General features: G+C 37.4%; 1 protein-coding gene across 4 annotated transcripts in view; it reads left to right on the plus strand.

Moving 5' to 3' along the window:
• ZMYM6 (zinc finger MYM-type containing 6) overlaps nt 1–25,212 on the plus strand; it is a 46,793-nt gene extending 21,581 nt beyond the window's left edge. For all 4 annotated transcript variants that reach the window (XM_040231745.1, XM_040231747.1, XM_040231749.1 and 1 more), the window contains exons 7-16: nt 1,653–1,803; nt 2,427–2,542; nt 3,387–3,659; nt 3,816–3,966; nt 4,548–4,720; nt 6,170–6,320; nt 8,839–8,973; nt 9,413–9,453; nt 21,228–21,372; nt 23,274–25,212. In XM_040231745.1, coding sequence (XP_040087679.1) covers nt 1,653–1,803; nt 2,427–2,542; nt 3,387–3,659; nt 3,816–3,966; nt 4,548–4,720; nt 6,170–6,320; nt 8,839–8,973; nt 9,413–9,453; nt 21,228–21,372; nt 23,274–25,105 — 3,168 coding nt within the window. In that variant the 3' untranslated portion in view covers nt 25,106–25,212. The remainder of the gene's footprint in view (nt 1–1,652; nt 1,804–2,426; nt 2,543–3,386; nt 3,660–3,815; nt 3,967–4,547; nt 4,721–6,169; nt 6,321–8,838; nt 8,974–9,412; nt 9,454–21,227; nt 21,373–23,273) is intronic.
• Nucleotides 25,213–25,227: the final 15 nt, after the last annotated feature.

Here is a 25,227-nt window from a genome sequence, read left to right on the forward strand (position 1 = left end):
CCAGTTGCATTGTCATTGAACAGTAGTATTTTGAAAGGAATCTTTTTTTCTGAGGAGTTGGTCTCAACAGTGGGCTTCGAATATTCAGTAAACCGTGTTGTCAATAGATACACTGTCATCTAGGCTTTGTTGTTCCATTTACAGAGCACAGGCAGAGTAGAATTAGCCTTATTCTTAAGGGCCTTAGGATTATTAGAATGATAAGTGAACATTGGCTTCCACTTCAAGTTACCAGCTGCATTAGCCCCTAACAAGAGAGTCAGCCTTTCCTTGAAGCTTTGAAACCACGCATTGGCTTCTCTGTAGGATGAAAGTCCTAGATGGAGTCTTCTTCCAGTGGAAGGCTATTTCATCTGTGTTGAAAATCTGTTGTTTAATGTAGCCACCTTTGTTAACGATCTTAGCTGGATCTTCTGAATAGCTCGTAGTTTCTGCATCAGCACATGGTGCTTCCCATTGTACTTGGATGTTATAGAGATGGTGTCTTTCCTTAAAACTCATAAACCAAGCTCTGCCCACTTCAAAATTTTCTGCTGAAGCTTCCTCACCTGTCTCAGACTTTGTTGAATTGAAGAGTGGTAGGGCCTTGCTTGGAAAAGGCAGTGGCAACCCACTCCAGTACTCTTGCCTGGAAAATCCCATGGGCTGAGGAGCCTAGTAGGCTGCAGTCCATGGAGTCGCACAGAGTCAGACACAACTGAAGCGACTTAGCAGCAGCAGCAGGGCCTTGGTTTGGGTTAGGCTTTGATTTAAGGGAACATTGTGGTTGCTTTGATCTTTTCAGACACTAAAACTTCCTCCATATCAGCAGTAAGACATTTTTGCTTTCTTAACATCTATGTGTTCACTGGAGCAGCAGGTTTAATTTCCTTCAAGAACTTCTCCTTTGCATTCAGAACTTGGCTTACTGGCACAAGAGGCCTCGCTTTAGGCCTGCCTCAGCTTTTTATGTCTTCCTCTCTAAGTTTAATCATTTCTAGCTCTTGATTTGAAGTGAAAGATACGTGACTCTTCCTTTCACTTGACTATCTGAAGACCATTGTAGGGTATTAATTAGCCTAATTGAAATATTATTGTGTCTCAGGGAATAGGGAGGCTTGAGGAGAGGGAGAGTGACGGGAAATGAGCAGTCAGTGTAGGAGTCCGAGCACATACAACATTTACCAGTTAAGCTTGGCTTAAATGGCTGTGGCTCATGGCAGCCCCAAAGTAGGTACAATGGTAACGTTAAAGATCACTGATTACAGACAACCATAACAAAATAATGAAACAGTTTGCAATATTGCGAGATTTACCAAAAATGTGTCACAGTGAGCAAAGGCTATTGGGAAAATGGCACTGATAGACTTGCTTGATGCAGATTGCCACCAAATCTTCCATTTGTGAAAAATGTAGTATCTGCAAAGCATAATAAAGTGAAGCACAATGAAATGAAGTATGCCTGTATTAGTAGATGAAAGAACTTATTTTTCCCACATCCCAGTTTTAGGAAAACCTATACTTAGTGTAGCTGCTATCATTGTCAAATATCATGCTCAAATATTTTAGCCAAAGGCTTTGGTTGTAGGTAGCGTTTCCTTTTTTCTTTCCTTAGAGCATATATATATATGTATGCTTGTACTCGGTATTTAAATGTTACTTTATTTTAATAGAATTCAGCCCAAACTCCTCCGTATGCCTTGGGGAAATCATTGAGGCCCTCAGCTGAGATGATTGAGACTACGAATGACTCAGGGAAAACAGAGCTTTTCTGCTCTATTAATTGCTTATCTGCTTACAGAGTTAAGACAGTTACTTCTTCAGGTAATGTTTAATTCCATACATGTATAGATTTTGTAACTATTGAAGAGGAATGTAACTGCTTTTTCTTTTTTCACTTTATTACAAAACTAAAGCAATCTGTGTGGTTTAAATAAAGACCCAAGGTTGCTTTAGTTTCAAAGAGCTGATTTTTTTTTTAAGGTTTTTTTGATGTGACCATTAAAAAAAAATTTCATTGAATTTATTACAATATTTTCTGTATTATGTTTTGTTTTTTGGCCACAAGACATGTGGAATCTTAGTTCCCCAAGCAGGGATCGAACCCACACCCCCTGCATTGGAAGGTGAAGTTTTAACCACTGGTTGCCAGGGAAGTCCCTCAAAGAGCTGATTTTTAAGCAACAAAGTTTTTCATTGATTTTCTTGATCAAAGTATTTATTTTGTAATTTCATACGTGAAAAGAGAGAAAAACACATGTATGTTCCAAGTTAATTTTTGTGTAAGTGGGACTTAATTGTAGTTAGCTGTACCTGTTACTATAATGTTCTTTCATTTTTGTTTTGCATATTACTGAATATTTGATATTTTTACTCCCCTAATACATTTTTGGTTTCTTTGTTCATCTATGTAACTTAGTCATTGGTTTTTGGTTTTTGTTACCAAGGCGTCCAGGTTCTGTGCCATAGCTGTAAAACTAAAGCAATCCCTCAGTATCACCTGGCTATGTCCAATGGAACAATACACAGCTTCTGCACCTCCAGTTGTGTGGTGGCTTTCCAGGTACGACCTTATACTGTCTGACCAGGTACTGTACCCTTGCAGTTCTCTTAGGCAGTGGTCTGTGGCAAAATGTTAACTGCTGAAGGGACCATCCTTATCAAAGATTAAGCTTCAGTTAGGAAGAAAAGAGATTCTGTTCAGTTATAGTCCAGGAGGCCATTTCTGCAAAATGTCTGAGCCCAAGATTTGAGCTTTAGTCCTTCTTTATTCAGCGTTCTCACCTAAACTACCTTTCTCTTTCACTTTCTCCCTTGGCTGTCTCCCTTTCAAAAGAATGGAAGTAGGCTGTGGTTTGGATAGGTGGCATGGTGATGGGCTCCTGTGTCCCTTCCTCTCATCCTGGGCCAGATACATCATGACTCGTGGCACAGAATTGGAAGCCTCCACTTGTCCCATTCTCTCCTTACTCTCTAACACACAGAGAAAGGGTAGAGTTCAGTGATCCCCCTGGGTGGGAAATCCCTGATGTGGTATCCTTGGCCCCAGGGAGAAAGCAAAGTGTCCACTGTGCTCTTAATAGCTAGGAGATTCTGGTTGGTAATTAGGTGTGCAGGTGGAGGGAAAGGAGAGGCCTACTCTTATTTATTAGAGTCATGTACTAGAGATCTTTGTCTGGAAAGCCTGAATTTTAGTCTGCAGCCTTTTTTTTTTTTTGCAACCTTTTAGTGTTAGATTCCTCAGTCCTATTCTGGGAATATGCCATTTCAACTCTTCCTGTGAACTCCTTAGGAAAACTTTGCAGAAACATTGGGGGAAATTAATTTATTAAAATGAGAAAATGAAAATGACCAAGTTATCTTATTTCTTACTTGATACAATCTTTGCCTTATCTGTATTTATTCAGAATGTATTTAACAAGCCAAAAGGAGCACACTCTTCGGCAGTGCCCGTATCTCATACCCAAGTGATTATAAGCCCACCCTCTGGGTCAGCAGTGTCAGCCGGAAGAGGTCACACTTCTGCCTTTACCCCCCGCTCCGTCGGTGGCTCTGTTGCAACCGGTCTCCAGCCTCCTGCTCAGTTCCAGCAAGTTGCTTTAACCCACAGGATTGTCAGACTCAGATGTCAGCACTGTAACTATCTGTTCGCGACAAAACCAGAACTTCTTTTCTACAAGGTAAAGAGAGATTGTAGAAGGGATTGAATATATGAGTTTATCCAATAGAAGCATCTTTGACAGTCACTCAGTTTGCTTTGAAGTGAAAAAGAAAAAGATTTCTTAAAAATAAAGCAACACTTTAATTAGATATTAATGACTATTCTTCCTCTGCAGGGGAAGATGTTTCTGTTTTGTGGCAAGCTTTGCTCTGATGAATACAAAAAGAAAAACAGAGTTATGGCAATGTGTGACTACTGTAAACTACAAAAAATTATAAAGGAGACTGTACGATTCTCAGGGGTTGATAAGCCATTCTGTAGTGAAGGTAAGAAAAAAAGCTCAGTTGTAGCCACAGAGCATGTGGTGGTTATGAAGTAACTCGTGATGAGTTGGGGTATTAATCCACAATTAATTTTCAAGAAATTTCTTTTTTGAGGTATAATTTGAAGCTTTTTTATTGAGTTTATAGTTAACTCACTTCTAAGTCTATCCTTTTAAGTGTTATAATAATCTCAATAAAGAAAACCTTTCCAAATATAATTAGAACAATGGTATTAGTATGGAGTATAGAAAATCTCTTTGTAAGTTTAACTTCAAAGATCATTTTTTGTACCCTTTCATAAACGGAGTACTTGGGCAATTACTGCTTCTCGGCTTAAGGAACTTTTATACCTCTTATGTTTCTGAATATAGATAACCTAATATTTAGAGTGTATGTTTCAAAGGTGATATGAGTTTGTTTTGTGAATACAGATAGGACTATCTTTTAACCTAGAGCCAAATAATTGTGTCCAGATTTAGAAGTTAGCTTAAGGCTGGTATTACTGAAGACTGTAGAAATTCACTTCACTGCCTTCGGGTTAATGTAAACTTGATGTATCTTCCTTTTATCCTTCTGGTTCTCAGTTTGCAGATTCCTCTCTGCCCGTGACTTTGGAGAACGATGGGGAAACTACTGTAAGATGTGCAGTTATTGTTCACAGACATCCCCTAATTTGGTAGAAAATCGACTGGAGGGCAAGTTAGAAGAGTTTTGTTGTGAAGATTGCATGACCAAATTTACTGTTCTGTTTTATCAGGTAAATATATACCTCTTTGACTTTCTGAAGTTGGTACAGTTATTTTCTATGTAAAATATATTCAGATCATGTGAAGAGAAATTGGTTGTTTAGAACTAGGTAAATAAATAAATTATGGGCTGTGAGCTCCTAAAGCAAAATTCAGTTGGCTACAAACATGAAATCTTTGGGGTCAAGAAGACAGGATTTTTGGAGATTTGATTGTTGTTTGGGGAACTGTTCCTTTTATTTTTTGCTTTCCTGTAAGGCACATGGATCTTATTTATAACTTTTAGTTATTTCTAGTTGGAATTTTACACAGTTATGTTGCCTTAAGTGGCTCTCTCATTCAGAAGTAGTTCTGAGGAACTTGAAGTGAGCCTTTGCTCTCACTTCATGAGTTAAATGACTCTGACCTCCCTACCCTTCATCGACCTTCTTTTTTTAAAAATTACTTTTTTGAAAGCCCAACAACAAAAGCTGCAATTAATTAAACCACTAATACATGGCTTGTGCTTCATAAATATTATTTCATTTAATCTTCACCACGTTCCTTGGTGGCTCAGATGGTAAAAGACTGTGCCTGCAGTGCAGGAGATGTAGGTTTGACCCCTGGGTCGGGAAGATCACTGAAGAAGGAAATGGCTACCCACTCTAGTTTTCTTGCCTGGAGAATCCCATGGACAGAAGAGCCTGGTGGGCTACAGCCCATGAGGTTGCAAAGAGCTGGACACAACTAAGTGACTAACACTTTCACAATCCTGAGAGATAAGGTATAGTATTGCTATTGTTAGGTTGTTCTGGTATTGCCTGTTAATAAATAAGGAAAAAGAATAAGGTCTGGGGAGGTTATGTAATGTTCCCATGAAGAATTTGGTAGCAGAGGAAGAGCTCCTGTAACACTCCAGTAAAATCACCTGTTTACTTGTTTACCTACCTAAAATATAGTTTTCTTTGAGAGAAGGTATGTCATTTTCATAATTATGTGACTAGGACCTATCTCAATGCTCAAGACGAAGGAAACCTAGTTAGATATTTGTCGAATGAATCAAAGTCTTTATGACTACAAAGCCCATATTTTTTTTTTTAACTTATTTTATATTGGAGTATAGCTGATTAACAATGATGTATCAGTCCAGGTGCACAGCAGAGTGACCAGAGCCCATATTCTTTATACTGCAGTAGGCTGCCTCTTAACCTTAAAAAAAAAACAAACACTATCTTTTGATTCCTTCACCAGTAATTTTGAAAACAGGAGATCAATTTTTATATCCTCTCAAGTGAGGGCATCTATATAAAACGAATAGTGTATATATTTTTGACTACAATATCTTAAGGTAGGAACCTTATGTTTTGTGATCTCAATTGACTCGCATTCTGTTTTCATAGTTCCTTCTGGTTTTATGATTAGTGTTATATTTTCATTATTTTATAGTTTTCAGCCTATCCTGTTTCACATTTCTTTCTCAGATGGCCAAGTGCGATGGTTGTAAACGACAGGGAAAGCTAAGTGAGTCCATAAAATGGCGAGGAAACATCAAACATTTCTGTAACCTGTTTTGTGTTTTGGAGTTTTGTCATCGTCAGCAAATTATGAATGACCCTTTTTCACAAAATAAAGGTAAAATTAAACTTGGCTAATGGGATCTTTCTGTCAGTGCTAAGTTACTGTCAGCACTCAAAGTTGTAAATAATAACAAAATTTCACTGCATTCAGATAGCCTAAATTTACTTAAATTTTCCTTTAAGAATCCTTAAAGATTGCCTTAGTGGGCAAATTAATCTTGATGCTTTTTGTTTTCAAAATCAAACATCCAAGGAGTCAATAAATATGTAAGCAAAAATTTTTTAGGAAAATTAGATTTGCTTGCTTTTGATTGAATTTATCTGTATATAAATAACTTACACTAAGTGATATATTGCTATTCAGTTATAAAGCAGAAATAAAAATAGAAAATCAGGGCAAACAAAGGAAGAGGATATATTAATATGGTGGCTGTTACTGGTGTAAGATTTGATTCAGAGCTTGTTCGTAGCCAAGGGAAAAAGAACAACACATTAATTATATCAGAAAAAATAAAGTAGACCAGTTCTTCGTGGGTAGCAAAGCTTTTCCTGGCTAAGAATAAAATAATTTTGCAAGTAGGACAGCTAATGTGGTCAAAATATCCAGATGAATAGATATGTGGCATGTTCTGAAAGTAGCTCTCTGAAGTAGCACTTCTCTGAGTTAGGCTAAAAACATTTGATGTTATGTTCTCTCATCAAAGCCTGGAGTGCTCCTGAATTGACAGAATTCATATGCTCTGGCTTTATGGTGTGGCCTTTGTCTACTTTTGCAATCTTATTAATCATCACCTTAACCACATATGCTTTGTGCTAATCTTTTGTGTTATCATCCATTCCCTAAGACCAGTAATGGTGGAATTTTCATTCTATAATGTGGGTTAACAAAATCAGTGTTCTTATGTGGATGGAGAGCTACGTCACCAACTTATTCATAAAAATTATCAGGTTAAATTTTTATTTGAATCAAGCTTTAGGTGTAGAAATTTTAACATTCACTAATGGAAAAGTCCGGTTAATCCTGAAGCCGATAACTATATTTTTACACATTGAGTATCATTTGAAGTTTCTAATTTTAGAGAATTAAGCACCCTTTAAGTCCTAGTGAACACTAATCTAAACAGGATCACCCAACATTCAGTTCAGTTCAGTTCAGTTGCTCAATCGTGTCTGACTCTTCGCGACCCCATGGACTGCAGCATGCCAGGCCTCCCTGCCCATCACCAACACCTGGAGTTTACTCAGACTCATGTCCATTGAGCCGGTGATGCCATCCAACCACCTCATCCTCTGTCGTCCCCTTCTCCCGCTTTCAATCTTTCCTAGCATCAGGGTCTTTTCACATGAGTCAGTTCTTCGCATCAGGTGGCCAAAGTATTGGATTTTCAGTTTCGACATCAGTCCTTCCAGTGAATATTCAGGACTGATTTCCTTTAGGATGGACTGGTTGGATCTCTTTCCCGTCCAAGGGACTCTTTAAGAGTCTTCTCCAACACCAGAGTTCAAAAGCATCAGTTCTTCGGTGCTCAGCTTTCATTATAGTCTGACTATCACATGCATACATGACCACTGGAAAAACTGTAGCCTTGACTAGACAGACCTTTGTTGACAAAGTAACGTCTCTGCTTTTCAATATACTGTCTAGGTTGGTCATAACTTTTCTTCCAAGGAATAAGCGTCTTGTAATTTCATGGCTGCAGTCACCATCTGCAGTGATTTTGAAGCCCCAGAAAATAAAGTCTGCTACTGTTTACACTGTCTCCCCATCTATTTGCCATGAAGTGATGGGACCGGATGCCATGATCTTACTTTTCTGAAAGTTGAGCTTTAAGCCAACTTGTTCACTCTCCTCTTTCACTTTCATCAAGAGGTTCTTCAGTTCTTCTTCGCTTTCTGCCATAAGGGTGGTGTCATCTGCATAACTGAGGTTATTAAATATTTGTCCTGGCAGTCTTGATTCCAGCTTGTGTTTCTTCCAGCCCAGCATTTCGTGTGATGTACTCTGCATATACGTTAAATAAGCAGGGTGACAATACATAGCCTTGACGTACTCCTTTTCCTATTTGGAACCAGTCTCTTGTTCCATGTCCAGTTCTAACTGTTGCTTCCTGACCTGCATACAGATTTCTCGAGGCAAGTCAGGTGGTCTGGTATTCCCATCTCTTGAAAAATTTTCCACAGTTTGTGGTGATCCATACAGTCAAAGGCTTTGACATAGTCAATAAAGCAGAGATATATGTTTTTCTGGAACTCTTTTCCTTTTTCGATGATCCAGCGGATGTTGGCATTTTGATCTCTGGTTCCTCTGCCTTTTCTAAAACCAGCTTGAACATCAGGAAGTTCACGGTTCACGTATTGTTGAAGCCTGGCTTGGAGAATTTTGAGCGTTACTTTACTAGCGTGTGAGATAAGTGCAGTTGTGCAGTAGTTTGCCCATTCTTTGGCATTGCCTTTCTTTGGGAAACCCAACATCATGCAGTTATATATTTGTATTGCCTTGAAACGTAGTTGTTAGAGTTTTTTTAACGTGTGCATGTGGTCCTTTTGTCTTACCTTTTGTTTATTTTAATCAGTAAATATTTCTAAGGCACACAATGCTTCAGTGGTGCTCCCTGCTGCAAGGACAAATACAACACCAGTTATAACCAACGTGGTGTCATTGGCAAAAATATCTCCTGCCCAGCCCACAGGGAGTGGTGTTTTAAAAGGTATGACTTGAAGTAAAGGCATTTGGGTAAACTGTAGAGGTTTTTTCCTAGTGTAAATAGCACTTACTGGTAATACTCACATGTACATTTATATGAAGAAACATGCCCCTCTGTCTCTGAGGGAAGTGGGTAGCAAGCAGGGTGGTGTGCATAGAGAAGGAAGTGGTATATATAATTTATTTTTTAAGGAACCCCAATGATTTAATGTAGCTGCCTTTAACATCAGAGATTCTAACATAGTATGTTAGGATTGGCAACCAGGAATCCCTTGCCTTTACCAAGCACCCCAGGTGATATTGATGCCAAATTTCCTTGTACTATTTTTTGAGAAATTCTGGACTAGACTCTAGATCACCTTAGAGAGAGGAAAGTAACCTCTTGGTTTCAGTGTTTACTTGTGTATATTCTAGGGATAATAATGTATTTTAATTTATAACAGGTGCAGTTGTTACTGAAGAGGCAACAAAGATCATTGAAAATGTAAGTTTTATTAATTATCTTCCTGATTAATATTCTTTGGGTTTAGTTTCATTTTGATATATAGCTTCTAATGTATGTCTGAGTACTTTTCTGTTTGCTGCTTAGTTGTAAGTGGAGTAATATATTATGCACTAATTTTTGTTTTTGAATTTTAAAGTTAGATCATTAATAAGAATGCATTTCTGATTTATTTTACTGTTTGTGTTCTGGTTCCTTAGTTTCTTTACATACTTGTTAATTCCATCTGGGTGGTTATTTTTCTCTTACTACTTTCAAGTATTTTTCTTTTAGACTAGAAGGCTCTGAAAAAGTTCACTGTATTATTGTTTTATGCATCTTTGAATTACGTGAAGCTGAAAACAGTGCAAAGTAAAATAATATTTAAATTCTCTCTTTATTGTGAAACTTCCCAAAATTAAAAAAAAATTTAAAGAAATGCATAATTTCTGGCAGGCTGAAAGAATTGCAGATTTTGTCGCTGTCTTATGTCAGCATCACTTTAGCAGGAAAACAAAACTCCTATCGTCCTTTATCAGTATCACACAAAACCTAATGTGTCAGATCTTGGGTTAATGTTTTCATTATGGTGTTGCTCTCTTAATATTTGCTCTGATACAATTAAAAGTATTTTTAAAAATATCATATAACAGTGTGATTCAGGTTCATTAAGTGGTAGTGCTGTACTAAAAAGTGTGCCCCAAATTCAATAAATTTGGAGAAGTTAGATGTGATAAAACTCTGTGAAGAAGGCTAGACCATTGCTATATCTCATGCTGTTAATTTAGGAGAGTGCACCCTGCAGGGTATTAGAGATAATGTTCAAAAAACCCCAAAGTGGTTTTAGAGCAGATACACCCTTCAGTTCACAAAATTATCTTGTAACCAGGCAAGGATGATGGAATAAATTGAAAAAATCCTGGCAACACAGATATAAGATCAATGCTGCCATAATGTGCCCCTAAGGCCAAGCTCTCATCTGTGCTAAGACATGAAGTATTTTTGATGATTTGAAAGGAGGTGACACTGAGACAAAAAGGTTTACTACAAGTCATGGCTGGCTTATCAAGTTTAAAGCCCACCAAGGTTTTAAGAATATAAAAATGAGCAGGCAAGCTATATCTGCTAGTGCTGAAGCTATCAAAACATTTCAGCTTTCAGTCAGTCAGTCAGTCCAGTCACTCAGTCATGTCCGACTCTTTGCGACCCCATGGACTGCAGCATGCGAGGCCTCCCTGTCCATCACCAACTCGCGGAGTTTACTCAGACTCATGTCCATTGAGCCGGTGATGCCATCCAACCATCTCACCCTCTGTCGTCCCCTTCTCCTCCCGCCTTCAATCTTTCCCAGCATCAGGGTCTTTTCCAATGAGTCAGTTCTTCGCATCAGGTGGCCAAAGTATTGGCGTTTCACCTTCAACATTAGTCCTTCCAGTGAATATTCAGGACTGATTTCCTTTAGGATGGACTGGTTATTTCAGCTTTACCAGAATTTAAAGAGTCTTTAACTTGGAAGACAACATAACATCTGCTAATAAAGAAGCTTTTAAAATGGTGAAGAAGGTAAATTTGTGCAAGGTTGATGAAAGGGATGTTGAGATTTTGCTTGGGTTGTTTGTTTCCCAGGGATTAATAAAGGAGGACTTGCTAGAATTAGAAAAACAAAGGTAATAGGAAGAGGGCCCCAGCAATTAGCCTGGGTCTTCAGCACATCAACTAGCAATGAAGTGACTGGCATAGACTTTTGACCATATTTCAGCAACAGTTGCTAGTTTTGAAGATGATCCGTATGTGGATTGCAGTTCCATGGTGGTGAGGTGAAAGATGGACACGTGTCTCTGCATCTGAAGAAATCCTCAGTGGGAAAGAAAAAGAGAAAAAACCCAAACCATGTTAGATTCATTAGCTTCATTCTTTAGCAGAAGTCTTCCAGGAAATCAGACCAGCCTTCACCATAATGTGGAGAGAGTTTATCCTACTTAATTTGATATCTCTTACCTCTTCCATTATTAAGGTTGTTGGAAGAGGATAATGATAACACTAATTATTTTTAGGCAGTATACCACATTGTTAATGAACTGTCATTAAGTTAATTTCATATTTATATGTATATTATGTATTGTACTTTAAATTATATTTTAAAATTACATGATTAATCACTGTTATAGAATTAATAATTTTATTAACTGCTTAATTATATAATGAATTATTAATGTATTGTACCTTAAATTAATATTATTGTTATAAAGTAAGTATTGTTATTTATTATGTTATATATTATAAAAATATTCTATAAGTTTATATTCTGTGATAATGCATTCTTCCTCTATAAGTATGGGACAATTAGTCTTAAATTATGTTGGTTTTGAATTATTCAGAAGCATATCTCTTCTTCACATATTAAATGTGACTGCCCTATTTATGTTTTCCTATATGGAGTACTTCTGTAATTCACCAGTCATTTAAACTGTGTTATAGAATAGTTCTGATTAATATTTTCAGTATAGTCTATAAAAAGTATAATAATAAATAATGTAGTATTTTTATGATTTTTTAAAAAGAAAACCAGACTGTTTTAGAATCTTTTTCTTTGTTTCTCTGGGACTTTGGTCTGGATTCCTTCAGGTTATTTAAGTGGTCTTAAGTTTGGGGGAAAGGTGAGGTACTGGAAAGTGCAAAGAAGGAAACATACTGCAAATGTCAGCAAACTTCTTCTGTAAAGATCTAGAGAGTAAATTAGACTTTGCAGGCCATGCAGTCTCTGTTGCAGCTCCTTACTTCTGCCATTGTAGTGCAGAAGTAGCCATCAACAATACGTAAGTAAGTGGCTCTGTTCTAGTAAAACTTTAAAACAAATGATGGGCCCATGAACCAAGCTTTGCCAACTCCGTGTTCTACTGTATACCCTCCATCCATAATTAACCATTGATAGATTTGGCTTATTTGCTCATAGTTTTTTCTTTTCTTACCCTCCCTTTTTAAAAAATGAATCACTGCCCCCAGTCCTTTTTCACATCCCTAGATGCAGCTACTGTTACGAATTTGGTGTGTGTCCTTTCAGACCGTTTTTAATCTTTCACATTCATCTATACACATCCATGGAAAATAATATTATTTTTTAAAATATCCACCTGATTCTTAATAGATTTGGTGCATTTCTACTACTGCTGTATAATATTGTATATTTTGTTGTTGTTCAGTTGCTGGGTTGTGGTCTGACTCTTTGCACCCCCATGAACTGCAGCATGCCAGGCTCTTCTCTCCTCTACTGTCACCCAGAATTTGTTCAAAATTCAGGTGTATTGGGTCGGTGATACTGTCTAACCTCTGCTGCCCCTTCTCCTCTGGCCTTCAATCTTTCTTAGCATCAGTGTCTTTTCCAATGAGTCGGCTCTTTGCATCAGGTGGCAAAAGTATTGGAGCTTTAGCTTCAGCAAAACTCCTTCCAGTGAATATTCAGGGTTGGTTTCCTTTAGGATTGACTGGTTTGCTCTCCTATATTGCCTACAGATACCACATTTTATTTATCTATTGCCCTGTTGATAAACATATGTTGCTTCACTATCAAAAATATCTGCTGCAGTGAATGAACATTCTCGTATATGTCTTCTTGTGCATGTGTACAGGTGTGTTTGTCTAGTGTAGACATGGAAGAGTGGAATTTTGAGGACAAAGTGTATTTACATTTTTAGTTTTCAAATTGCCCTATTGAGTGGGTGTTCCGGTTTTTATTTCCACCAGCAGTTTATGTTTGTGCTCATTTCCTACAGCCTTATTATCATTTTATGTTTTCAGATTTAAACTTTTTTTTGCCAGTCTTCAGTAATATCTTTTTGTTTTATTTTGTATGTCACTGATTACTAGTGAGTTTGCTTATATTTCTGTTTCTGAACATCTGAGTTTTCTTCCATTTTTGTATTTGTCTTTTTTCTTGTAGATTTCTTTCTATATTCTGGATTTGTCTTCCTTTCTACTCATCATTTTTATCAACACAAAAACATGTGGTATTATTTCCTACCTGAAAAAAATCGTTATTTAATACCATGGCCTTTCAGTTACTGTCCCATTTTTCTGCTTTCCATTTTGGAAAAAATCTTCTAAGGGTGGCCTCTGCTTGTTGCATCATTTTAATCTGCTTTCTTTCCTTAGCTCAGTCTAGTCAGGCTTTTGTCTGTACTACTCTGCTGAAATATTTCTTGTCAAGATCTCCATCAGTCTTTATTTCGCCAAATCTAGTGGTCAGTTTTCAGTTCTCATTCTCCTCATGCTTTCAGTAACATTTGATACAGCTGATCTCTCTTTCCTTCCTTGAAATACCTTCAACTTCTAGGTCATCATACTTATCCCTTTTGTCAGTCTACACATTTCTTTATAGGGGACTCATACAGTCCTCTGGTTTTAAACCACCTGGATAGTGGCTGATTACAGACTTACTTCTCTTGCCTTGATCTCGGAGCTCTAGGTTCAGATATCCATCCAGCTACTCTTAGATGATGAATAGTCATCTCAGGTAAAGCAGAGTCCTTTTATTTCCTCCAGTCCTTTTACTTCCTCTCCAGTGTTCCTTCCTTCTTATCACTGCTGGTGCCATCTTCTTAGTCTGGGCCACCATCATCTTTCTTCTGTATTATTGCAGTGACCTCCTACTTGTCTTTCTCCTTCCATTCTTGCCATTTGCAGTTTTTTTCTCCACAGTGTTGCCAGAATGATCATTTTAAAACACAAATCAGATTGTCACTCTGATGCTTTAAAAACCTTCAACGAAATTCTGAAAAAGAAGAATAAAGAAGGGGAAAAGCTGGTTCCCCAAATTATAACTACAAATTTGAAAAAAAAGTTTAAAAAATTTTATTAGCATATTGTTGATTTACAATGCTGTGGTAGTTAGAGATGTGAAGTGAATCATTTATACAACAGATTTTATAGAGCTACATAGTTGAAACAACAGGAAGCCATGGATAGACAATTCAGTGGAAAAGAAGTCCAGAAATAGACCTAAATATATATAAATATATATTTATAAATGTATAATATATATTTAATAAAAACTTATTTAAAATTATATATAATTATAAATATTATAGAAATATTATATATATTATATATAAATCTGGAGAAGGAAATGGCAACCCACTCCAGTATTCTTGACTAGAGAATCCTGTGGACAGAGGAATCTGGGGGCTGCTGTCCATGGGTCACACAGAGTCGGACATGACTGAAGCAACTTAGCATGCATGCATGCATGCATAAATATATATTATATATAATATATATGTAAATATATATATATGTATATATACATACAAACACACGATTTTAGAAATAATAGAGGTGGCAGTTCACATCATTAGGAGAGATCTAGATTATTCAATAAACAGTGTTGTGACAACTGAGTAGACATATGGAAGAAAATACCATAGGATTTCTACCTCCTAAGTTAAACCAAATGATGCCCAGATGGAGAAAAGTTTCAAGTTTAAAAAATAATGAAAGTATTAGGAAAAAGTATAGGAAAGAATTTTAATGCAGAAGTAAGGAATGTCTTTCTAAATATATCACAGAACCCAAAAGCCATAAAAGATTTGTCAGGAAAATTCAACTACATTTCAAAGTCCTGACACATGAAAAAAATGAAGAAGTTGCAATTTATGTTGTAGACGGCTATTTTTTCCCATATGTAAAGAGTTTCTGTGAGTCAGTGAGAAGATCCAGCACCCATTAGGAACATGGGTAAAAGTATGATCCATAATTTTACAGATTTGGAAATAAAAATAGTTCTTAAACATACACAAACATACTTCAGCTTCAAGATTAGAGAAATGCCATTTAGAACTATAGTTTTATCAGATGGGAAAGATAAAAATGCCAATAGCAGTTGGTAAAACTGCTACAGAGGACAACTTAGTAAAACCTGTTAAAATTTAAAATGTAAATACCCTTTTACCCAGGAACTCCAATTTTAAGAATTTACCCTTCAGATATATTCTGCACATTTGTGAAGTGATGTACAAGGATAACAATTGCAGTATTGTTTGTAGTAGGAAAAGCCTATAAACATGCTAGTTGTTTCATCAGTGATCAGGGCTGTTGTAAGTTCATCCTGATATATTGTATAAATTAGAAAAAAAGAAAATAGCCCTAAATAGAGAGTCTGAAATGCATCCTCTCCAATCCCACGCTTAGTCACATGGCCTGGCAAGTGGAGTCCCTTGCACGCATACACAGCTGCTCTGTTCAGACTGTAGTTAAATATACCATATCCTGTGCAATGGAATATCATGCAGTCAAAAAGAGTGTGGTGGCTTTTTTATGTACAGACACAAAGCCGTCTTATATGTGTTTTCTGCGTGTATGTTTGTATAGAATACCTCTGGAAGGCAGCCAGTGAAGAGATAGCAATGATCACCTCTGAGGAGAACTGAAAGACTAGAGGAGAATTTTAACAGAATTATTTTTTTCATTATTTGCTATTTGAATTTTTGGATTTGTCCCATGTTATACTGCCCATTGAAAAACATGCATAAAATTAAAAGATAAAGGAAAACTGGGAAAAGGATATGAATAGACAGTTCACAGAAGAGGAAATATAAATAATGCTTAAACATGAAAAATATCTAACCATACTACTATTATATAATTTCTCACTTATTGAGAAACAGCAAAAAAACGTTTGATGATGTTTAACGGTATTGGGGAACAGGCTCCTATACATTGTAATATACAGATTTTCATATACTTTGACCCACCAAATAGCACTTAGACGACCTTATTCTAGTCAGCACACCTGGCAGTCCTGCGGATCTCTCTTGTTTCAATAGGGTATAGCTGGAATAGACCCAGGGATGCCTCTTCTTCCAGCCTCTGACCACCCTCCAACCTCTTTTCCAGTCCTAACCTTCAGAACCATCTTCTCAGCTATTCACTGTCTCCAGGACCAGCCAACATTGTCTTTATTGCCAGTCAACCAAGAACTCCCAGATTAATCAGAATTATTCCACCAAGGTGGAGGCCAGCATGAAACGCATGGTCAGCCTGCATCTGCAGGCCTCCTACACATACTGCTCTCTGAGCATCCGTTTCCACCATGGCACTGTGGTTCTGGAGAGTGTGGGCCACTTCTTCTGAGAGTTGGTCTCTTGAAGATACAAAACTGGTGCAGTGGCTGTATCCTCTTCCAGGGTGTGCAGAAGCTGTCCCAAGATGAGTGAGGTAAAACCCTGGACACCATGGACACTGCTGTGGTCGTGGAGAAGAACCTGAACCAAGCCCTTTTGGATCTTCATACCGTGGTTCTGCCTGTGTAGACCCCCGTCTCTATGACGTCTTAGAGAATCACTTCATAGATGAGGAGGTGAAACTCAGCAAGAAGTTGGGCATCCACCTGACTGGCTGCCGTTGGGCTGGCGAGTGTCCCTTTGAGGGGTCAACCTCAACTCAAGAAGGGCTCAGAGCCTCTGGCCCAGCTGCCTTTGAGGGGCCACTGTGGATCCCCCAGGTGTCAGGACTTCTGCCTGAGTGTCTTTCTGCCGCCACTAGGCAGCTTTTTAATGACCCAGGAGCCCTCTTCCAAGCCATGGACCAAATGGAGACAGTAAAAGCTTTGCAGGAAAAGAGAAAAGACTTTAGTCTGTAGATATACTAGCACATGCAGAATCAATTTGTATGTAAGGATATTTTTTTGTTTATAGTAGCAAAAGATTTGTAACATTTAATGTTCAGCAGCAGGGACTCTTCAAATTACATATAGTGCATTCAGTGTATAAAAGTGTTAACAGGCAGCTTTGTATAAAGTTATATGAAAATACCTCCAAGATAGTTAGCTAAGTAGCAAAGCAAGGTGCTGAACCTTGCTAATAATATGCTACCATGTGTAAAGGCTGAGCGCTGAAGAATGGATGCTTTTGAACTGTGGTGCTGGAGAAGACTCTTGAGAGTCCCTTGGACAGCAAGTCAGTCCTAAAGGAAATCAACCCTGAATATTCATTGGAAGGACTGATGTTGAAGCTGAAACTTCAGTACTTTGGCCACCTGATGTGAAGAGCCTACTCATTGGAAAAGACCCTGATGAGGGAAAAATTGAGGGCAGGAGAAGGTGGCAACAGAGGATGAGATGTTGGATGGCATCATCAACTCAATGGACGTGAGTCTGAGCAAACTCCAGGAGATGGTGAAGGACAGGCGAGCATGGCTTGCTGCAGTTCATGGAGTCACAAAGAGTTGGACATGACTGAGCAACTGAACAACAACATCATGTGTAATCAGAAGCAACTTAATTATATAGCCCATCTCTAGAAGGATGTATAAGAGACTAAGGACATTGTGTTCAAGACTGAGTTTGGACACATGGCACACAGTTGTAGAAAACTTACTTTTCACGCATATACTTTATGAATGACTACATCATTCAAAATTATTGGATCTAACATCTGTTGTGGCTTTCCCTGGTGGCTCAGATGGTAAAGCGCCTGCCTGCAATGCCGGAGACCCATGTTCAGTCCCTGGGTTGGGAAGATCCCCTGGAGAAGGAAATGGCAACCCACTCTAGTACTCTTGCCTGGAAAATGCCATGGACAGTGGAGCCTGGTAGGTTACAGTCCACGGGGTCACAAAGAGTTGGGCACGACTGAGCGGCTTCACTTTATTTTCTTTTAACATCTATTTAAAAAGTAAGTTTAAATAACAGTCTTCCCCTTATCTGTGGGGAATATTTTGCAAAACCCTCAGTGGATGTCTGAAACTATGGACAGTACCAAGCCCAATATATACACTAATTTTTTTCCTGTACTACATATCTATGATAAAGTTTAATTTATAACTTAGACACAGTAAGAGATTAACAATAGGAATAACATAGAACAGTTATAACAGTATACTATCACGAAAGTTATATGAATGTGGTCTCTGTTTCAAAATACCTTATTGTACTGTATCACCATTGTTGTGGTGCTATGAGATGATTAAGTGAGGTGAAGTACGTAGGCGTTGTGATGAAGTGTTACACTCTTCCCTTTGCACTTGAAGCGTGCACTTTAGGACTTCTCTTTGGCATATCTGAATTGCTGCTCTTGCGTTTTGGGATGCCATTATCAAGTGCACTAAGAGTTATGCTGTGTGTGCTCAGTCACTTCAGTCGTGTCTGACTCTTTGTGACCCCATGGACTGTAGCCCGCCAGGCTCCTCTGTCCACAGGATTCTCCAGGCAAGACTGGAGTGGGTTGCCATGGCCTTCTCCAGAGGATCTTTCCAACCCAGGGATTGAACCTGCGTCTCTTGTGTCTCCTGCATTGTAGGCAGATTCTTTACCCACTGTGCTATCTGGGAACCTAAATACAGTAACAGTTACTTGACCACAAGTACTGTGATACCACAGCAATCATTTGACATCCTTGATGGCTGAAAGTGGAAAAAATAGTGGAAGTGTTAATTGCTTCAGTCATGTGTGACTATGAGATCCCATGGACTGTAGCCTGCTAGGTTCTTCTGTCCATGGATTCTCCAGGCAAGAATCCTGGAGTGGGTAGCCACTCCCTTCTCCAGGGACTCTTCCCAACCCAGGGTTCAAACCCAGGTCTCCTGCATTGCAGGCGGATTCTTTACTGTCTGAACCACCAGGGCTACGAAATGACTAATGGGCAGGATATGCCAGACAAAGGAATGGTTCACTTCCTCTTCAGGACAGAACGGGACAGCAGGAGATTTTATCGTGCTGCTCAGAATGGTGCACAGTTCCATAACGTAAACTTGTGAATTGTGTATTTCCGGAGTAATACTATATTTTCAGACTGTGGTTGACCATGGGTAACTGAAACCAGGGAAAGCAAAACTGCAGACCAGGAGGGACTACTGTGTACCGTTTGGTGGTTCCCCATCACTCTTAAAATACAATCCTAATTTTCTGGTTTTTGTTTTTAAATTAGGACCTTCCAGGGCTAAGAACAGTGCCTGGCTTGTAGTAAATATTCAGTAAATGTTTACTGAATGAAAGAACATGTTTTAAATACATTCGCCCATTCTGTTGTCCTTCAGCTTTAAAGGCCATTGTTTGCAAAAGTTTAAAATTTCAAGGTAGTCAATTGTATCAGCCTTTTCTACTTGTAGTCTTTCATGTTTTATTTAAGAATACTTTCTCTAAGAATACTTTCTCTGTTGTTGTTCAGTCGCTAAGTTGTGTCTGACTCTGCGATCCCTTGGACTGCAGCACACCAGGCTCGGCTGTCCTTCACTATCTCCTGGAGTTTGCTCAGATCCATGTTCATTGAGTCGGTGATGCTATCTGACCGTCTCATCCTCTGCTGCTCTCTTCTCCTTTTGCCTTCAGTCTATCCCAGCATCAGGGTCTTTTCTGGTGAGTCCGCTCTTATCAGATGGACAAAGTATTGGAGCTTCAGCTTCAGCATCAGTCCTTCCAATGAATGTTCAGGACTGCGTTTTAGGATTGACTGGTTTGAACTCCTTGCAGTCCAAGGGACTCTCAAAGAGTCTTTTCCAGCACCACAATTCAAAAGCATCAATTCTTTGGTGCTCAGCATTCTTTATGGTCCAAGTCTAACATCAGTACATGACCACTGGAAAAACCATAGCTTTGACTATACGGACGTTTGTTGGCAAAGTGATATCTCTGCTTTTTAATACGCTGTCTAGGTTTGCCCTAGCTTTTCTTCCAAGGAGCAAGTGTCTTTTAATTTCATGGCTGCAGTCACCATCTGCAGTGACTTTGGAGTCCATGAAAATAAAATCTGCCACTGTTTCCACTCTGTCCCCTTCTGTTTCCCATGAAGTGATGGAACCAGATGCAGTGATCTTTAGATTTATGAAAGGTGAATTTTATGCCTCTTTCACCCTTATCAAGAGGCTCTTCGATTCCTCTTCATTTTCTACCATCTAGTATCATCTGCATATCTGAGGTTGTTGATATTTCTCCAGGCAGTCTTGAGTCCAGCTTGTGATTGACCCAGCCTGGCATTTGGCATGATGTACTCTGTGTGCATGCATGCTGAGTCACTTCAGTCGTGTCCAACTCTTCTGGACCCTGTGGACTGTAGCCCACCAGGCTCCTCTGTCCATGGGACCCTCCAGGCAAGGATAATGGAGTGGGTTACTGTGCCCTCCTCCAGGGGATCTTCCTGACCCAGGGATTGAGCCTGGATCTCTTAATTCTCCTACATTGGCAGGCGGGTTCTTTACTACTAGTGCCACCTGGGAAGCCCTATGTTCTCTGCTTTTAAGTTAAATCAGCAGGGTAACAGTATTCAGCCTTGTCATGCTCCTTTCCCAGTTTTGAACCAGGCACAGAAGAAAGGGAAAGGAGGAAGAAGGCAAGGGAGAAAGGGAAAGATATACTGAACGCAGAGTTCCCGAGAATAGCAAGGAGAGATGAGAAGGCCTTCTTAGATGAACAGTATTTTCTCTGAGTTCTGGTTATTTGAAAATTCTCCACTAATTTTAAAGTTTTATTTTTTTCATGTTGAGGTCTTAAAATCAGTATAAAGTATTTTTTTGCATAAGGTCTGAAGTTTGATCCAGTTTTTCTGAATTTTTTAAAATTCAGAATACTTTTAAAAGAATACTTTTAAAAATCAATAAATGGTACTGATACTGATTGAAGAATTAGTAATTAGTATATATTTTCCAAAGCAATTTTATTGTACCACTCTTTCAGAGAATTATATTTCTTTTTATATATATCACCTTTTGATTGATAGCAATTATAGTCAGTGAGAAGATACTAAAAAAGAAAAAAAAATCTCTCTTTGGTTTCTGAATTTGTTTTTAACTAGGGAAATGTGCAGACTGATGCCACGAAACTTATGTCTTCCCAGTCTTCAAAAGTTTTAAAGAACAAAGCATTATTGTGTAAACCTGTCACACAGACAAAGGCTACCTCTTGCAAACCACATACACAACACAAGGAATGTCAGACAGGTATGTGTTGTGCTTTCCACATGTAGTAAGTTTGTTCTCTGCTTTGTGTGCTTGTTTTTGATTTTTTAAGAAAAAAAAAGTCATGGACAGTTTCTTAAATGTGAAAACATTAATTCTTGGATTACCTACTTTGAACATCTAATTTACTCCTTTTGTATTTATTGTCATTAACACTAATAACTACTAAATTGAATCCATATGTACCAAAGCGTTATGTGGACAGTATCTTCTGAACAAGCATCTTCTGTACATGTGCCTTGCTCTTGAGATGTACTGATAGGCTTTTATAATTACCAAATACAAATGTAGTTAAAAGCCTTAGTGGATTAACCTTGGTTGTTTTTAAACACTGAATTAATTTACTAAAGTATAACTATATGTCTGAGGTATTGGTGGTCAGGAAAATTATTTGAAAATGTTGTATACTCTTGCTCCAATCCATGTTAACTGCTTTTAATCCCACTACCCTTTATATTTTTATAGCCTATTCTGCCTGAAACATTTTCTTTAACTTTTTATTTTATATTGGAGTATATAACCAATTAACAGTATTGTGATAATTTCAGGTGGACAGCAAAGGTACTCAGCCATAAATATACTGCTGAAAACTTTTTTTGCTATTTCTTTTTAATGATAATTTTACTTCACAGAATATACTATAAAAGCTTACTCTGTCAGCAACTAACCATATGAGTTTTTATGTAGGATGTCTTTCTTTTGGTAGGAGTCAAGGAGAATTCTGTTTTCCTTCCTCAGTAAATCTGATTTGTTTTATATTCCTGTTAAAATGATACACCCTTTGTTTACCTGTATTTTATATTAAGTACACATCCACATATGGAAGGTAGTAAGGGATCTGTGGACAGCTACATATGTGGGTATGTGTGTGCTTATTAAATTTTTTGAATTTCTAAATTCTATTAGGATGTTTTCCATATACTGTTGTAAACTACTTTTTTACTTGACATTGCATGAAAACATTTCATACAACATAAATTTAAATATATATTGAGATTCTTAATGGATGCATAGATTCCAATGTATATAACATATGGATATATATATAATGTATATCCATCTTCCTAAGGTTGAACATTTAGATTGCTGCCTGTTTTTTAATGTTATATGTTAACTGTTTAATGTTATAAACAGTATTGAGTTAAGGGTGTATAAACAGATCTTTCTTCACTTGTATAATTATATCCTTAGGATAAATCCTAAGTAGTGGGATTACTGATTCAAAAGCTGTCACAGATTGTTAAGGCTTAGATTTTGATGTGTTATTGCAGAATTACCCTCCTGAAAAGTTATATCAATTTATGCTCCAGCTAGCAATGTTTGAGAGCATCCATTTCTCTGCACTTTGACACTGGGTATGAAACCCCTTTCCCCTCAACTTTAATTTTGAAAAATTCAAAATTTGGAAAGATTGAAAATACAGCACAGTGAACACCCTTGGATGAATATATGAATATATACAATGAATATACCCTTCATCTAGATTCACTAAATATTAACTTTTTTCAACATTTTTTTTTCTCCTCTTACTCCCGTCCCCACATCTTTTAAAAAGTAAAATAGTTTATTTTTAACTTGGTGTATTCTGTAGACATCAGCCCTAATTCCACTAATGTATTAAATACGTGGCATTGCTAGGACATGTACGACTGCCTACAGCTTTATTAATACTACTGTCAGTGACCAAGCTTTGAACAAATAGAAATTCAGCTAAAAGCTGAATTAAAAATGGCATCATGGAAGTATTATGGTTTGTGTTTAAACCTTAATTAGTATATGCTCTTGACAAATATAAATAGTAACAAAATATAAATTTTAAATGCTTGGGGGATAAACATAAATTGCTTATTCTTGAAAATAACTGATTCAAATATTTCATTCAGATTTATCTATGCCTAATGAGAAAAATGATGTGGAACTTGATTCTCCACCTGCAAAGAAAAAAAGAATAGGTTTTTTCCAGACTTATGATGCGGAATATTTAAAAGTTGGTTTTATTATCTGTCCGGGATCAAAAGAAAGTTCACCGAGGCCACAGTGTGTCATCTGTGGAGAAATTTTATCCAGTGAAAACATGAAGCCAGCAAATCTTTCTCATCATTTGAAGACAAAGCATTCAGAATTAGAAAACAAACCAGTAGATTTTTTTGAAGAAAAATCTCTTGAAATGGAATGTCAAAACAGTGCTTTAAAAAAGTGTTTACTAGTTGAAAAGTCGCTTGTGAAAGCTTCTTATTTAATTGCTTTCCAAATTGCTGCCAGCAAAAAGCCATTTTCCATTGCTGAAGAATTAATTAAACCATATTTAGTAGAAATGTGTTCAGAAGTTTTGGGTTCCAGTGCTGGAGACAAAATGAAAACCATTCCTCTTTCTAATAATACAATTGGACACCGGATTGATGAACTATCTGCGGACATTGAAGATCAGCTGATTCAAAAAGTCAGAGAGTCAAAGTGGTTTGCCCTTCAGATAGATGAATCATCAGAAATCTCAAATACCACCCTTCTTTTGTGCTATATTCGTTTCATTGATTATGGTTGTAGTGATATAAAAGAAGAATTATTATGTTGCATTGAAATACCTTCCCAAATGACGGGTTTTGAAATATTTGAACTAGTAAATAAATATATTGATAGTAAATCTCTGAATTGGAAGCATTGTGTTGGTCTCTGTACAGATGGGGCTGCAAGCATGACTGGTAGGTGTTCTGGTTTAAGGGCAAAAATTCAAGAAGTTGCCACGAATACAGTGGCATTTACACATTGTTTTATTCACCGTGAACATTTAGCAGCAGCAAAGTTGTCTCCATGCTTACATGAAATTCTTTTGCAGTCAGCACAAATTTTAAGCTTTATAAAGAGCAATGCATTGAATTCACGAATGTTGACAATTTTGTGTGAAGAGATGGGGTCTGAGCACGTGAATTTACCACTTCATGCTGAAGTACGTTGGATATCAAGAGGAAGAATTTTAACAAGATTATTTGAATTACGACATGAAATTGAAATATTTTTAAATCAGAAGCATTCAGATTTGGCCAAGTATTTTTTTGATGAGGAATGGGTTGCAAAGGTGGCCTATTTATCAGATGTTTTTTCACTTATAAATGGATTAAATTTAAGTCTCCAAGGAACTATGACTACACTCTTCAATTTGTATAATAAAATGGATATGCTTAAGAAAAAGTTAAAAACGTGGTTGAAGCGCACACAAGAGAATGATTATGACATGTTCCCTTCATTTTCTGAATTCTCAAGCTCGTCAGGCTTAAATATGAGCAGTATGGCAAGCATTATATTAGAGCACCTGGAAGGACTTTCTCAAATGCTCAATGACTATTATCCACCAGAAGAAGACTTGCGTTCAGGAAATTTGTGGATAATTAATCCTTTTACAAATCACCAAAATAGTAATCTCACAGACTTTGAAGAAGAAAAATTAGCACAATTATCATCAGATTTAAGGTTACAATCAGTATTTAAATCAATGTCTGTAACTCAGTTTTGGATAAACGCAAAGGCAAGTTACCCAGAACTTCATGAAAAGGCAATGAAATGCTTATTACCTTTTTCAACTATTTATTTATGTGATGCTGCCTTTTCAGCTTTGACTGAGTCAAAACAAAGAAATCTGTTGGTTTCTGGCCCTGCACTAAGACTTGCTGTCACATCTTTAATTCCAAGGATAGAAAAATTGGTAAAGGAGAAAGAATAGTAATCTGCATATTCCTTATTATCAAAGTCTATAATTTTGTGTTAAATTTTGTATGAGTATCTGAAAATATAATTTCCTAATGTGGATATATGTTCTTGGTGATTAAATACGTGTTTTAATAA

The sequence above is a fragment of the Oryx dammah genome, unplaced genomic scaffold (assembly GCF_014754425.2).
Source record: "Oryx dammah isolate SB20612 unplaced genomic scaffold, SCBI_Odam_1.1 HiC_scaffold_28, whole genome shotgun sequence".
Taxonomy (NCBI): Eukaryota; Metazoa; Chordata; class Mammalia; order Artiodactyla; family Bovidae; genus Oryx; species Oryx dammah.